Genomic DNA, 17161 nt, shown 5'->3' with positions numbered 1-17161 from the left:
ATCCTCCATGCATCCATGGATCCATCCATCCATCCACCCATTATCCATCCATCCATCCATCCATGGATCCATCCACCCATCATCCATCCATCCATCTATCCATACATGCATCCATGCATTCATCCATCCATCCATCCATCCATCATCCCTCCATCCATCCATCCATCCATCCATCCATCCCTCCATCATCCATCCATCCATCCATCCATCCACCCATCCATCCATCCATCCAGCATCCATCCATCCATCCTCCATGCATCCATCCATCCATCCGTCCATCCATGGATCCCTCCATCCATCATCCCTCCCTCCATCCATCCATCCATCCATCCATCCATCCATCCATCCTCCATCCATCCATCCTTCCATCCATCCATCCATCCATCCATCCATCCATCCATCCATCCATCCATCCATCATCCATCCATCATCCATCCATCATCCATCCATCCATCCATCCATCCATCCATCCATCCATCCATCCATCATCCATCCATCCATCCATCCATCCATCCATCATCCATCCATCCACAGGCAGAAGCCCCATGGAAAATCTCCAGATTTTCTGCCACAAGGACCTGACAAGCTGTTGTTCCTTCTTAGGAGAGGAGCTGAGGGACACATCACCGTCCCACGAAAAAAATGGGGACTGTGTTCCTTGAGATGTAGGAAAAAACCAACACAGAGAAGAGAGGGAAGGGAAGAAGGACAAGTGGGTTTTTTTTACCCATGAAATCTGGGAAAATCCCCAGCAGTGATTCCCTCACCACCATGCAGACCTAGGACCTCATCCCTGGAGTCCACTCCACTGGGGATTAATCAAATAAACCACAGTGGAGATGACAAAACCACATTTTTCAAATGGATCTGGTCTGGGAATTGCATTTCTTTATGGGTTTTGTTTTTATTTATGTTTTTCAGAAGAGAAACACCAAGATGGCAGCTGCATGGCAGCTTGTCTGGTGACACCAAAATGGGAATAACCTTGTTCTTCTCAGCTCCCAACACTGCTTCTCCTAGTCCTGAGGGTGGCACAGCTTTTGGTCAACAGAGTGGGTCTGCCCACCTCAAATGCAGGAGCTGAGGCAGGAATTTGCCTTGCTGCATCCCAGAAAAGCCCCTGGTGCAAGGCAGAGCTCTCCCAAGCTGTGGCCATCCCGTGTCCCCAGAGCTGAGCTCCCCAGCCCTCTCCCCCCTTGCTGATGGCTGTGCCAATGCTGTTATTCCTCTTCAAGGAGCCTCAGATGGCTGAGAGCTTTTCCAGGCTGGTTTTCTAAACATAAGGGAAGCATTTGAGCCTTGCAATCCACTTGAGGAGAAAAAAAGATGCAGTCAGAGAGCTCGGAGAGGCAGCCCCACCTCCTGCAGCTATGTCTGAGCCCAGCCAAGGACAGAAGCCTGTGTTTTCCATGGCACCTGATGAAGAGCCTCTCCTGTTATTCTGCCTGATTTGGTCTGTACTTGCCTCAGGCCAGTTGCTGTCATGTTTCATCTTGAGCTTCTCCAGCCCATCTGCACTTCCCCAGGTCGTGCTACAGCAAGACATGGAGCCCCATGTGTCCAAGCCACTCCTTGGTGACCTCTGGTGTCTTTAAAATCCAAAACGTCTCGTCCTGTGGATTGCAGATGAGCCTCAGCTATCCAAGCCTGAGGGCTGATGGGCCAAAATGCCAAGATCCATCCTCTGCAGGTGTCCACATCACACTGGGCACCTTGGCTTTGCTCATGGGGCAGCATCTGATGGCTAAAAAAGCAGCTTTGAGTCCATTGCAAAAGCGCCACCCAAGCCAGTTCTGGTGCCCAAACCAAGCCCTGTGGGTGGCCACACTCGTGGGCACTGCACTTCTGCACCTAAGGGATGTCAGTGGAGGCAGGGAGAGGATTTTCCACAGGGCTTTGGTGTTTCTGAGAGGGCAGGAGCAGCACAGGTTTGTTTATTTGCTGAGAGAGACCTGGAGGCTACAGCAGCTCCGGTGACACTCACCCAGTGTCAATACAGAGCTTTTTGGGATGGAAATCCACCCCTCCAGGAGCAACAGGGTGGGGAAAGGATAATTCACTTATATCCACAAATATCCTTTCATCCACAAATATCCTTTCCATGGGGAAAGGGTAATTCACTGCCCCAAAAATGGGGTTTTCTCAAGGAAACACCTCTCTGTGAACTGAGAGGCACCAAAGTTCAGCCCAGAGAGCCCCAAACCTGCTCATTTTTAGTTTTCCCCCATCCTGCAGGTGGGTGGCTGGTTGTTTATGAGGTGCTGGGTGGGGGTTATTGGGCATTTCTGTTTCTCTCATGCTGGAATTTATTTGGCTCTGCTGCCTTTCACAAAGCCACATCTTTGCTGTGCATCATCAGCATCTTGAAGCATTTATGCCCCAGGTACCTGTTTATATCCAAAATGCCAAGACAGCTGAGAAAACAAATTCAGACAGTGTTTCTTCTGCTTTGCTTTCGTGTGTCACCTTTCTTTTTTTCTTTTTCAGAGGTGCAGCTTTCTGCTACTGTAAACAACCTCAAAAGCTGCAACACATGAAATAAATGGGTTTTTTTTCCCCCTCCAACATTTTCAACTGAACGTTGTAATTTTTTTAAAGGATGCAAAATACCACCGTGATAATTAAAAAGTGTAACTTCAGAGTGTTAAAAAGTGGATTGAAACCTTTGCATGCAGTTAGTTCACAAGAGGAACAGCTCAGGAAAACAACAGCAAAAAATCTCTAGCTCACTTCACTCTCTGGACACTGAAGTATAAACAAACAGCAAGAAAAGGAGAGAAAACCATAAGCCAAACTCGTTTTCTCAACCTAAGAGCATCCTTAAAAACAAAAAACAAAAAAAAAAATCCAAACCCAGCATCATTTAACCAGCTGGTTTAAAGAGCAGCACTTTAAAAGGATATAAGAAACAAGCTCATTAAGCTGGAAGACATTTTCCATTCCAAAATTACTCCTAAAAATAACTGTGCTCTTGAACTCTGCCCCTTCACTAGGCTGTGGCCACATGCCTGCTTTCACATTCACTTGGACAGTGGGCTGGAAACCTGAATTCCTGATTTCTCCCCAGATTCCTCGTGCTGCTGAGGGATAGTCCAGGAGCTGGGATGGCCCAAACTCAGCCATGGCTTGGGATCAGGCACAAGTCCATGTGGGAATCTTCAGTCCCTCTGGAGTGACTGAGCAGCTCCCTGGAGCCATGGGAAGGTCTCCAGGCTGTGGAGATGCTGCAAGTCCAACCTTTCCCAGGCTGAACCCCTCAGCTTGGCAAGGGAGAGGGGGAAAACCAACCCACAAACACAGGAAGAGACAGAATTAACTCTCAGGCTGTGAAGTTTAACGGAGTCCTGAAGTCAGAGAGCAGCTGTGCAGCTGGACAGATGTCCTGGATGCACAGCAGCTGCACCTGCACCTGGATTTAGGAACAACTTTGGGCTCAGCCACGCAGCCTGAGCTGCAGGTGCTGCAGGGGAGCAGCTCTCTGCTCTCCAGATGGGCTCTGAGATGCACCAACAGCCACTTCACCCACCTGGCACCAAAACCCAGCCTGCAGCTGGCACGTGGGACCCAGCAGGTCCTGCAGAGCCAGCCTGGCTCTGCTCAGGAGCCCCTCACAGCCAGGGAAGGCTCTGGGATCCCTGCTCCCATCCTGACACCCCAGCAGGTCCTGGCTCTCCCCAGGAGCCCCTCACATCCAGGGAAGGCTCTGGGATCCCTGCTCCCATCCTGAGCCCCTCACAGCCAGGGAAGGCTCTGGGATCCCTGCTCCCATCCTGGCACCCCAGCAGGTCCTGGCTCTCCCAGGAGCTCCTCATGTCCCAGGGAAGGCTCTGGGATCCCTGCTCCCATCCTGAGCAGCCCAGCAGGTCCTGGCTCTCCCAGGAGCCCCTCATATCCTCAGGAAGGCTCTGGGATCCCTGCTCCCATCCTGAGCAGCCCAGCAGGTCCTGGCTCTCCCCAGGAGCTCCTCATGTCCCAGGGAAGGCTCTGGGAGCTGTTTCCCAGCCCTGCTCCCTGTGAGGCAGCCACGGGAGCATGGGAAAGGCTCCTCACTGGTATTTCCTGCTCCCTGTGTGATCCCAGAGGCGCTGCCAGCTCTCCTCACCCGGGACAGCCCCAGCTCACCATGCCCCTGCTGACCCTGTCACCTCTCTGTCACCCCCTGACACACAGGACCCCCATCCCAAGCCCCACATTGTTCACTCCCAGCTCTTCACAAGAGCTCTGCCTCCCTCATTCCGAGGCAATTCCTGATTTTTCCCCTTCAAATCCAAGGGTGCTGGTGCACAGACACCTCAGAGCCTGATGAGGAACAGATCAAGCAGGGAGAGTTCAGCTCCTGGATGCAAACAGCCACCCCCACAATAATAATCCCTGCATTAGTCAAGATCCCTGATGGTAATCTTAATTTTGTTGACTATCCTGTATTTAGTGGGAGACAGAGTATAAAAAACCAAAGCCTTCCACAGCTGGCAGGAATTCATAGGGAAAAAAAAATATGTTCCCAATTGCTTATTTATTATGGCTGCAGTATCTCAGAGCATGAGGCTCACTCCCTGGGAATGTTGGGATCTCTCTGACGTGTTCCTAGCAGGGAATAGCCAGAAGGGATGCACACAGCAGGAGGAATCCCCTGCTCCTGCAGGCTTTTCCCTCTTTAAGCCAAAGTTTGTAGCCCTGAAGGATCCCCGTGCCCCAGCAGGGCCACCCTGGCTCTGCTGCTGCTTCTGATGGGCACAAGCTCCATCCCTGTGGGTCTGCTCTCAGCATGTTCACCTCAGACCCCCCCAGCTGCTGGGATCAAACCCTTCCAAACCTTGATTTTGCTTCTCTAATCCAAATGCTCACCCAATAACCCCTTTCCTTTTACCCTCTTTAAATGGAGTACAACCCTGGCTCTCACTGCTCCTCCCAGCATCACCTGGCATTGCTCCCCAGCCCTGCCCTGCCTCTCACTCAGCTCCAGCACTGATTTTAGAGGCTTTTACTGTGCTTGCACCAAATCCCAGCACCTCTGGGCTACAGGAGAGAGACTTCCCAGCAGGAATCTGCTGTGCCTTTACACAGCTATAAATCAGCTCTCCAGAGCAAGATGCTTTTTAGGGAAATGAGGCCCATAACCCAGGCTCTGTTACTTAAAAGATGGAAGAGTTGATGGTAGAGAATAAAAAGGCAGCTATGATGTGAATACTTAAGCAATGCAGGATTTAGCCCAAAATAGAGGTGGGAGCAGGAGAGTTGAAAGGCCAGTTCCAGTTAGCTGGGATGGGTGCAATGGGAAGAGCCCTTTATTTGACAAACCAGGTGGATTTCACATGTGAAACTCCAGAGCTGCTCAAAACCAGAGCTCAGCAAGATCAAACTCCTGACTTTCAGCTTTAGGACAACTGAGACATTTCTGTGAGACACTGAATTTTCAGGTTTGTAACAAGAGACAGGGGAGTTATTCCAGCTTTCCCTACATGGGGATTGTGCCTAAATCACCTAATGATGACTGTCAAATCACCAATTCCTGCCCTTCCCCAGGGCTGCCCTCATCAGATCCATCAGCACTGCCTGAGCGCGCTCCTGGAGTTACCAGGATCCCATCTGTCACACTTTTAAATAATTGTCTGATCATTATGAATTCATTTGCTATTCATTGTGATAATGTTAATCAAGATGAATTAATAGAGTCCTCACACTGTACGTGCTCCCTGGGGACTTCCACCACCATTTAGAAATTAATTAATGGACCTGTAATTTTTAGCGGTGCTGCCCATGCAATCACCACTAAGGGCAGGCATGGAGCTCAAAGGGTGGCAGAGTTCCAGCATTCTTGCTGCTCTTCCCAGCCCTACACACCTTGTTCTGGGGGGCTGAAAGGTAACTGGGTCAGTGGAAGGCTCTGGATGCAGTGCCAGGGGAAGGGGATGTTTTGTATTTCTCTCGTTGAACAGCACAGGAGAATTCTTGGCTTCTTTTTGGTCATCTGAGTCTCCCATGGCTCAGGTTTTGGATCAGATTTTCCTCATCCCACTGCACATCTCCCATGGGATCCAGTATTGCCCAGGGCAGTGCCAGCCCTCATTCCTGCCCTGAATGCCTCAATCTCTGCATTCCATGGTCTGTGAGTTCCAGAGGGGGCAGGAACATTTGTTCTGAGCACTGAAGGGTTAAGCTCAGCGGGGCCAAGGAGGTCCCCTGGGTGCCCTGGCAATCCCCCCACACCTCCAGCACAGACAGCTGTGACACTTGGTGATTTTGGTCCTCAGGTAACCCCATAAACTGAGCGTGGCAGGGTTTGCCCAACACTCAGAGCAGCTCCAGCACTGCCCCGTTTATTCCACGCTCCAGACAGCCCTAAGTGCTCTTCAAAGGCTCCCAGGCTGGAGCTGTGGGCCAGGGCCAGAGCAGGGCTGGCTTTATCAGCCTGTCAGGGAGGCAAGTGTGGCTCTGAAGATGTAAGGGGAGAAAGCAGCACAGAACTGGGGTCACTCTCACATCCTGTCTGCTAAAAGCCTGCTCTGCCAGCTAGATTAGAACAGACACAGTCAGCATTTCAAAAGATCATTTAAAAGAGGCACTGCCAGAAAAGTTTAGATCCTAAATTTAAATTCCACTAAGGAAGAGCTATCTTAAAGAGACCAAACTGCTTTCTTCTTCCCAATGAGACAAAAAATGCAGCACTGGAGTAGGTGCTGAGGCGCTGGCACAGGATGCCCAGGGAAACTCGTCCCTGGAAGTGACCAAGGCCAGGCTGGAGTGGAAAGTGTCCCTACCTGTGGGAACCCAGACCATCCCTCTGGCTGTCCAGGATGGCCAGGACCCCTGCCAGGGGGCTCAGAAGCCCTGGCATGAAGCCCAGAACACCTGTGGGTTTGATTATGACCCATGGAGCAAATTACCAACCTCATATGAAGAACTGCAAGCCACAACAGTTTAGGTAGAATAATAGTGAAGTTATCACAGGGTGGAAAAGTCGATTTTGGGGTTTTTGGTATGGGGGTTCAAGAGGCAAGATGGAGGGAACTGGGTGTGTCCAGCCTTTCTCCTTCTTCTTGGCCTCCATCTTCTGCTGTGATGGTGGCACTTTTAGATTGCTTTAGAGTAGAAGCTCACTGTCTAACATAGGTGATAGGTATTGGAAATAATTATAAACATTGTACACGTAGTTTTTAGTATAAAGACATAACACTGCCCTGGGGGCAGGCAGAGTGCCTGGAACTGTCCTGCTGGATGGACCTCAGCAGGGCAGGAGAAAATTTTTTATAGATAAGACACAATAAACAACCTTGAGACTGAGAAATGAAGAGCCCTGACTCCTTCTTCAAGCGCCGGGCTGGGAAAAGAGACTTTGGAACTTTTCTCAGGGTCACTGTGACAAGCTAAAGATCCTGACAGCCACCCATCACCTGCACACTGCTCTGGCACTCACAGGGAATGGAGGCTCTGCAAGAAGAGGCTCTGGAGGCCACGAGATGCTGTGGCTGAGGCGCAAAACCAAACCGCAACCAAGATTTTTGTCACCAGTGCGACGACACCCCGTGGCAAGGCCCACACCACCTCTTGTGCCCCCTAAACCCCCTGCAGCCCCTGGTCAGGCTGGCCTTACCTTCTCTCTTCATGCCCATGGCCAGACACTTCTGGTAGCGGCAGTACTGGCAGCGGTTGCGCTGGCGCTTGTCGATCAGGCAGTCCTTGTTGTCCCGGCACGTGTAGGTCAGGTCCTTCCGCACCGTGCGCTTGAAGAAGCCTTTGCAGCCCTCACAGCTGTAAACCCCGTAATGTTTACCTGGGGGAGGGAGAAAAATCAAGTTTAAAGGTGGCCCCAGATCCCTTCTTTGCTTGCAGATCTTCCCAGGGACACTCCCGGCTGAGTTTTGGGGAGAGCAGAGGTTTCTTGGCTTTCTGTGGCTTGGCTTCCACAGAATCAGGATGCCATCCATGGGTCCCATCCTGCCTTCCACCCAGGGAAAGGCCAATTTTGGGCCACACAGCTGGGGTTGGGGCAGTGCAGAACATTTGTTTTGATCATTATGAATGTTCTGATCACTATGAATTCATTGTGATAATGTTAATCAAGATGAATTAATAGAGTCCTCACACTGTACCTGCTCCCTGGGGAGTTCCACCACCATTTTAAAATTAATGAATGGACCTGTAGAGGGGCGTCCCCCTGTACCCCTGTGAGCTCTCTGAAACCCCCAGAGCAGACACACAACCCAGCCTGCTCTGTACCACGTTCCCACCCTCCACTTTCAGCCTTGATCCCAGGAGAACTCCCAAAGGGCTCACAAACCAGGCAACCAGAGCTCTCCTGGAGCAGGGAGCTTTTAGAAAAGCAGAATAAAGGGAATTAGCCCACCTTTATCTCTCAGGAGTGGAGGAACTCCATGTCAAGAGCACCTTTTCATGTGGCACTGTGTGACAGCACCAGTGAGGATCAAAGGATGGGGAGAGGGAGGGCACCCCCTGATGTTTGCCAAGAGGGTGAGGATGGGACCCCACTGCTGAACAGGGCCCCGGGGTGTCCTGGCTCAGCTCTTCATCCCCTGCTGGGAGGCACAGGCAGGTGCTGTCCCTTTGAGAGAGCACTCAAAGTGCTGCCAGGAGCCAGGCAGCCAATGCCAGCCCTCTGCCACACCCCCTGCCCTGAGCCCCCGCCAGCCTCACCCGAAGATCTGTCCCCGCAGATGGCACATATGTGCTTGGTGAAGGAGGCCATCGTTCCTGAGGGGTGTGCTGGCACTTTGAGGACTCCATTGAGCCCCAGGGGTGGCTTGATGTCTTCTGTGCTGGTGACGGAGTTCATGGGCGAGTTGAGCTGTGGAGGGACAAGCACAGGGCTCAGCTGGCACTGGGGACATGGGGACATGTGTCACTCACACACAGGACAGGACAGGACAGGACAGGACAGGACACTATTCCAGTGGGCACCAGCACTGCTGAACCAAGAGGATTTGGGCACACAAAGGCACAACACTCACCTGGCCTGGCTCTGAGCTGGCAGCAGGGTGACACAGGGGCCAGGACATGGCCAGCCCCCCAAGCACTTTGCAGGGCTGACTCTGCCCATGCAAGGAGGATGTTCTTCCATGATTTAATTGGGCAGCAAGCTCCTCCTGCACTGCCCCAGCACAGCCCCCACAGCCAGGGCCCAGCAGCCACCCCAGTTTCACACCAGCAAGGGACACAGGCAGGAAGATCTGCAATGGTGGCTGGTGGCAGAGCTGCTGCCTGGGAGAGAGAGCCCTTGCATGGATGATGAAGGCCAGGACTCTCTTGTTTAGCTCTGCAGTTTATAGAGATCCCTTCAGCATTATCTCTCCAAAGGAAAGCTCCATGGCAAATAAACACATCCCAGCTGCAACAGGGCCTGGATTCCAGAGCTGGAGTGGGTGGGACACATCCCTGCAACTCCCAAATGTCTGTCCTTCCTTCCTTCCCCTGGGCCCCAGCAAGCAGGGAACTGGGGGAACTGGCACCATGGCACTGCTGTGGAGTGAAGGGCTCCTGGGCTGAATCCCCACTGGGCTGTTACACACGTGTGTGCAAAGAGAAACTGAGGCACAGAGCTGTAGGACTGACCCATCTCAGTAAGGGGACAAGCTCAGGAGGCTCTGGGGGTGATGGGGACCTGGACTTGGTCAGCTCTGGAGCTCAGCAGAGCTGGCTGGGATCACTGGGGGTGTCCCCAAGGGAATCAGCCTGTCCCAGAGCCACCACCCCAGCCACCCTCCACGCCCAGGATGGATTCACAGGCCTGTGCCTCAGTTTGTTGCCTTTCTCCACTCTAATAGAGATCCCCAGCAATTGCACTTGGCACAAATTAATTCAGGGAAGTCCCAGGGCTTGTGATCTGTCAATTAGAGCAGCACAGTCGCTCCTCTGGCTTTCAAGTCTCCAGGCTGGTGGGGAATATTTGGCAGGCAGATGACTGGCAGCCACACAACAGAGCCAGGTAAACCCACCCTGGAGAAATGGGATGGATGTGCCTCCCTGTGCTGCCCTGCCTGTGCCAGCTGATGAATCAAAGGCAGCTGGGAGCTGGTGCCACCCAGGGATGCACTCCTGGCTTCAGCTGCTGTTTGACAGAGCAGAGAGGGCAGGGAGGAGCAGGTCCCAGGCATCTCTTTTTGAGTGCCACACGATCTCTGTCCTCCCCAGGCAGCAGGGGTGGCCAGGTCAGGCTGAGCTGCCCCAGGAATTCCTCCCAGAGCCCTTTCTGGGAAGTGGAGCCAGTTCCCAGTGCAGCTGGTGGTGATGGCTGGTGGCACGCTGCATCCCTGGCTGTGGGAGCCTGCCCAGAGCCCACGGCTGCCTGATGAAAATAAAACCCTTCCCCACCATCTCCCCCAGCCCCAGCAGCCCACAGAGCCCACCCAATAGGCCCCCAAAACCACTGGGGCAGAGCAAACCCCACCCTGGAGGGTGGGGGTCCCACCAACCTCCTCAGGCTGGAGAATCAGCGGCTCAGAGCTGAGTCAGCCCTGGGCTGGGGAGGGGACAGTCACCAGTTCCTGTCCCAGCACCGGCTCCAAAGCTCAGCAGAGCCAGCCCGGGGTTCCCACAGCGCCCTGGCGCCTGCCCCGGCAGCACGTGCAGGACAGAGGAGGGGACACAGCCCCTGGCCCTGGCACAGCATTTCTGCTCTGGGACAGCACGGCTCCAGCTCAGCAACGAGCCCAGACAGGGCAGGAACCAGGCTCTGCTTCCCCAGTGACACCAGCACCCCTGGGCTCCTTCCCTCCCTCTCCAGCTCATCACACCCAGCACCGAATCCTGCCTCTGCTGGCAAGCAGAGCTTTATTCCTCCTCCTCCTCCTCCTCCTCCTCCTCCTCCTCTCATCCCAAAAACCACGCCAGCCCTTCCCCGGTCCCCCAGGCACCCTTACAAAGAGCATTGTGCAAAGGCAGACGATCTAATCCCACGTCTGATCTCTCCCCACTGGCCCCGGGCATCCCGAGCTGCTGCCAGCACTGCCTGGGGCGGCTGCTCCACACAGCCCAGCATGGAAAGTCCTCCCCTCACAGCTCCTGCTGAAAATCCTGCGCTGTTTTCCCCGTTTTCCCATCATTTTTAGGCAAGAGGGTTGAAGCGGTGTGTAAATCCCAGAGCTGTGGGGTCTAGCCCCCCCAGTCTGGCCCTCATTCCTGGGCCAGCTCAGCACCAGCATCCCCTGCCATGGATGCTGGGATCCCGTGGCAGGATCACTGATTCTGGGGCTGTGTTTGCAAACCCTGCAAGATCCTGGGATCCTGGGATCATGCATGGTTTGCAAACTCCCAGTGCTGGAGGGAGGGCAATGGGAGCATCCAGGGTCCTCCCTTCTGCAGATCCAGATGGGGTGGGGTGAGCCCTCTGTTTTTTGGGAGCCTGGCAGCTCCTTCCCATCCCAATGGAGCTGGGATGGAGGGGAGCCACCCTGGGGACCTCACACAGGGTGTGCCCTTCTGCTCTGCTGCCTCTCCAGAGGCGACGAGGCGTGGCCTGATGGCAAGTGGCATCTGCCATCTGATGCAAAGCACCTTCCATCAGTGCCATCCCTGCCCGGCCACGGGGGCCACACGCCTCATTACCCCTGCGCCGGGCCAGGGGGGCTGCGCTGCCCCCCGAGCATCGGCCTCGCTGCCCCCTCCTCCTCCTCCTCCTCCTCCTCTTCCTTGTCCTCCCCCCTGCACTCTGCCGGCCCAGGTAGGCGCCTCTGCCTGCTGCAGGGAAGGGACCTAATGTGGCCAGACAGGGAACAGATGGCAGGAGCCATTAGGCTGAGGACCTCCCAAGTGTCACCTTGAGGAAAAACACTTCAGACAAGTCCCTGAACAAAGGACGGGTGCTCAGAGGGCTGGAGCCAAGGGCTGGAGCCACCAAGAGCTGGAGCCACACGGATTGGAGCCACCAGAGCTGGAGACACCAAGAGCTGGAGCCATGAACGGATGGAGCCACCAAGAGCTGGAGCCACATGGATTGGAGCCACCAGAGCTGGAGACACCAAGAGCTGGAGCCATGAAGGGCAAGCACTACCAGGGCTGGAGCCACCAGGGCTGAAGCCATGAAGGGCTGGCGCTACCAGGGTTGGAGTCACCAGGGTTGGAACCACCAGGGCTGGAGCCATCAGGGTTGGAGTCAACAAGGGCTGGAGCCATCAAGGCTGGGACCATCAGGGTTGGAGCCAGCAGGGCTGGAGCCAGCTCACTCCCAGCCCCATCCCACCACACTCTCACTTCCCCTTCTGCCCTGGAGCTCTGCTTCGTTTCGGTTCCCCCGCTGGCCGCTCCCAAGCTGCCCCTCACCATTGCCCCTTCCCCGCTGGCTCCCCGGCTTGTGGCTCCCCCCAGGGTTGCCTCACATCCCCCTTCCCACTCCTTCCCCACCATTTTGGCTGTGGGGCTGCTGATTTTGCTCTGGCTGCCCGTTCCCAGGCGCAGTTTCGGTTCCTGTTCCCCTGGCCCTGGGGTGGGAGGGAGGTGTCCACCCTGCTGCTGTCCCTCAGTGGGAAGATGCACATCTGAGAGGGTCACAGGCTGAGTCCTGCATGGGAAGGCTCATCAAGAAGGAAATTTTATTCCTCTCTGATCAGCACAGGGATGCTGGATCCTGGGGAAGCTGCCTGTGGGTCCCCAGGGATAGCAGCCATTTAGTAAAATAGCTCCATGTAGTAAAAAACCCTGTTATCCCTGGGAATAAATCAGGCCAATATTTAAAAATAAAGGTGCTGGCAGGTGCTTGAGTCCCAGAGAAGGCCTGGAATAAATAAACCTGCAGCCAGTGGCAGGTGGTGGCCAATTCCTTAATCTGCCCTTTTACTAAACATATCCCATGCGAGCAGCCAGCAACAGGTGGCAGGGGCTGGCCAGCACCCCAATCTGGCTATTTTTAAAAAGAGCTTATCTCACCCTGCTTGGAGGGGTTTTTACATAATCTTTAGCCACTGAAGGCCACTCCTTGCCCTGTGAGCAGGCAGAGGAGGCCTGGGTTTGTACAAGTGACAGGATAAGGAGAAACGGCCTCAAGTTGTGCCAGCAGAGGTTGAGATTGGCTGTTTGGGGTAATTTCTTCACTGAAAGGTTTGTCAGGGAAGTGGTGCAATCACCATCCCTGGAAGTGTTAAAGGTGTGTGGGTGTGGCACTTGGGGACATGGGTTTGTGGTGGGCTTGGAGGATCTTAGAGGGTTTCTCCAACCAAAACAATTCCATGATTCTGTGGGGAATGTGGGCTGGCCCCAGAGGGGATGTGCTGCTTCCCAAGAAGAAGAAAAATCCCAAACAGTCCTAGGGTGACTCTGGCTCCTGCCACAGCTACACCAGCCCCCAGGTGACCCAGGTGACTCCCCTTCCACCCCAATCCTGGGGACAACAGTTGATGTCCAGCTGTGTTCCAGCTGTGCTGGTCCCTCACAGCCCACCTAGAGCAGCCCCCCAAAGGAGCAGCATGCCTCCAGCTTAGCTTCCCCCTTGTGCTTCTGCTTTTTGCCTCCCCTTGGTGCCTGTCTGCATGAGGAACCCCCAGAGGTGGCTCCTCCTTGCCCAAACAGGCAGCAGTGTCCCCTCAGCAGTGTCCCCTCAGCAGTGTCCCCACACAGGCCGCACTGTCCCCTCAGCAGTGTCCCCACACAGGCCACACTGTCCCCTCAGCACTGTCCCCTCAGCAGTGCTCCCTCAGCACTGTCCCCACACAGGCCGCAGTGTCCCCTCAGCAGTGCCCCCTCAGCAGTGTCCCCAAAGAGGCGGCAGTGTCCCCTCAGCAGTGTCCCCTCAGCAGTGTCCCCACACAGGCCGCACTGTCCCCTCAGCACTGTCCCCTCAGCAGTGTCCCCACACAGGCCGCACTGTCCCCTCAGCAGTGTCCCCTCAGCACTGTCCCCACACAGGCCGCACTGTCCCCTCAGCAGTGTCCCCTCAGCACTGTCCCCTCAGCAGTGTCCCCACACAGGCCGCACTGTCCCCTCAGCAGTGTCCCCTTACCTGCGGGCTGCTGGTGCCGAATCCCAGGCTGGGCGTGGAGGGGACAGACATCGAGTGTGGCCCCATGGGGGAGCTGATGACGGAGAAGGGGGGGCCCATGCCATTGATGGGCGAGCTCAGGGTGCTGATGGGCGAGTGCAGCTGGCCCGGCGAGCCCAGCGAGGAGCCGATGCCCGGCCCGATGGACGGGTGCAAGGACGGCGTGGCCATGGGCCCCCGGCTTGTGGGGGAGTTCAGGGACGTGGAATTCACCTGGTTGGAGAAATCTGCAAGAGAGGGAGGAGAGGGAAGGGGTTGAGTCATCCATGTGGGACAGAGCCCCCAGCTGCAGCCCCCTATTCTTCCCCCAAAATTCCCAGTGCAGCTCCATCTTTTCAAACCACCTTCTGGAGTATCCACACAGGCATGAAGGCACCCATGTGGGACACAGCCCTGAGCCACCGCTCCCTGTTTCTCCACAAAAGTCCCAGTGCAGCTCCATCTTTCCAAACCACCTTCTGGAGTATCCACACAGGCATTAAGAGCATTTCCACCTCATTAAGAGCATTTCCACCTCAAGCCAGGCATCAGTGCCCTCCTCCACCTCCCTGGCACAGCTCTAAGCTCTGCCAGGTGTTGGATTTGCAGGAATGCCCCAGACAAAGGCAGGAATGATGCATCTGACTCCATGTTCTCAGAAGGCTAATTTATTACTTTATAATATTATATTAAAGAATACTATACTATATTATACTAAAGAATATAGGAAAGATAGTTACTAAATACTAAAAAGCTAATAATAAAATAAATAATAATAAAAATAAAAAAATAATAATAAAAACTCATGACTCTTTCTAGAGTCTCGACACAGCTTGGCCCTGACTGGCCAAAGAGTCAAAACAACTCACACCAGAATCCAATGAAACAATTACTTGTGAGTAAACAATCTCCAAACATATTCTATATAAGTAAAACAAAACAAACAAACAAAAAAAGCAAATGAAATAAGAATTGTTTTCCTCTTCTCTGAAGCTTCTCAGGAGAAAAATCCTGAGCAAAGAGATTTTTGCAGAGAATGTGAATGCCACAGCCAGGGGCTCAGCGTGGCTGCTCCAGCTACAGGATAATTTGGATTTATCACTGGGGAACAGTGAGAGCAGCACACAGTGAGGTGTGTGTCCACCCACGGGGAATGCCTGTCCAGAGGTTGGATTTGAGCATTTTGCAGGTATTTTCCAACCTGAATGTCTCTGTGATTCTGACAAGGAGGGGGAGCAGGAGCAGCTCTGCAGGCAGCAGGACAGGCTGTGTCTGCCTGTCCCGGGGGAGCAGAGCAGGGGGGCGGGAAGGGGGGCTTATAAATAGACTCCAGTTCTCCCAAGAGGAGACATGGAGCCATTCCTGGCACATTTCCTCCTCATCCTGTCACGCTGCTTGCAAAACAATCCCCAGCGAGGAAGGGGCTGGCTCCAGCCCCCAGGGAGGGGCAGCGGAAGGCGGCGGGGAAGGAGGGGGCAGCACGGGCAGGGGTCCCCCCAAAACCCACCCGGACCCCCAGCTCACACCAGGGACATCCAGAGACAGGGACACACCAGCACGGCCGCTTGGGTGTTCATGGTGGCTCTGCTGTGGCTGCAGACCCCAAAGTGAACTAAAAATTCTGTCTTGAGTCAACTGCATCCATCAGGATCAGCTGTGTCCCCGGGATTTTGGAGCTATTGGCACATGGGAAACACTGAACCTAGAGCAGCCCAGCCTCAGCAACCCTCCCTGGAGATCCCTGATCCTGGTGGTGGGGGAAACCCCAGCAGGAGGAAGAGAACGTTCAGCAAGGCAGCGACGCTGCTCTCGCAAAGATGTGGAACCAGCATCCTCCTGCTGCTTCCACAGTCCCATCACCAGCCCCAGCATCCCACTGCTGCCCCCAGAATCCCATCACTGCATCCACAGTCCCATCACTGTCTCCAGAATCCCACTGCTGCCCCCAGAATCCCATCACTGCATCCACAATTCCATCACTGCATCCAGAACCCCACTGCTGCCTCCAGAACCCCACTGCTATATCCACAGTCCCATCACTACATCCAAAATCCCATTGCTGCCCCCAGAATCCCACCACTGCCTCCACAGTCCTACTGCTGCCCCCAGGACGCCCAGAATCCCATCTGTGACCCCAAAAGCAGCCCTGGGCCGTGGCAGAGGAGCCCCCCTGTCCCTGTCCCTGTCCCTGTCCCTGCCAGGCTCTCACAGGATGTTGACCCAAGCCAAGCCCTGGCCACCGCGTCACCCCTGGCTGAGTGACGGGAGGGAGGCACAACAGGAACCCCAGGAAATTCCTGCAGGATTCCAGGGCTGCTCCTGGGGTTCAGCTCTCTGAACTTTGGGGTTTTGAAAGGGCTGGGAGAGCAGCAGGGCCCTGCAGAGCCCCCAGAGCAATCAGGAGCAGGACCCCACAAACAGGCACAGGGTGATGGAGGGACACCTTCCAAGGGTGCAGCACATGCAGGGCAAACAGGCCCTTGACCTGTGCAAAGGGGAGGCAGCAGAGCACAGTCCTTCCCTAGAAAAGGAAGAATATTTAGAATTTTTTCTATTTGTATTTAGAGAATGTATCTATATATTCTATATTTCTATCTATATTTAGAGAATATTTAAGGAATATTTATAATATAATAATATTTACTTATATTTATAATAATACAATTATTATAATACACTATTTAATATAATAATAGATATTTAAAATTTTTTCATTTATATTTAGAGAATGTATCTATATATTCTATATTTCTATCTATATTTAGAGAATAGTTAAGGAATATTTATAATATAATAATATTTACTTATATTTATAATGATATCATTATAATAATACTATATTTAATATAATAATACATATTTATAATTTTTTCTATTTGTATTTAGAGAATGTATCTATATATTCTATATTTCTATCTATATTTAGAGAATATTTAAGGAATATTTATTTATAATATAATAATATCATATTATATATTTAATATATATAGAAATGTATATTATTTATATAATAAAATATATTATTATAAATTCTATTTATAATAATATAATTATAATAATCTATTTATAATAATATTTATTCATAAATTTTCTTGAAATATTTAAAGATTATTTCAGGCAGGAGAGGTCACAGGAGGGTCACTGGCAACCAGCCCAAGCCAAGCACCTGTGGGACCAGCACCTCTCCCAAAATCCCAA

At 53.1% G+C, this 17161-nt stretch overlaps 1 protein-coding gene across 1 annotated transcript in view; it reads right to left on the bottom strand.

Annotated features, from left to right (window-relative positions):
- Positions 1-17161, bottom strand: part of RXRA (retinoid X receptor alpha) — a 106003-nt gene that overhangs the window by 21878 nt on the left and 66964 nt on the right. The window contains exons 2-4 of the mRNA XM_054646371.2: positions 13946-14211; positions 8653-8803; positions 7592-7771 (exon numbers count right to left, since the gene is read on the bottom strand). Of these exons, the coding sequence (XP_054502346.1) occupies positions 7592-7771; positions 8653-8803; positions 13946-14211 (597 nt within the window). The remainder of the gene's footprint in view (positions 1-7591; positions 7772-8652; positions 8804-13945; positions 14212-17161) is intronic.

The sequence above is a fragment of the Agelaius phoeniceus genome, chromosome 21 (assembly GCF_051311805.1).
Source record: "Agelaius phoeniceus isolate bAgePho1 chromosome 21, bAgePho1.hap1, whole genome shotgun sequence".
In the NCBI taxonomy this organism is placed as follows: Eukaryota; Metazoa; Chordata; class Aves; order Passeriformes; family Icteridae; genus Agelaius; species Agelaius phoeniceus.
This window is presented reverse-complemented; position numbering and strand designations above follow the sequence as displayed.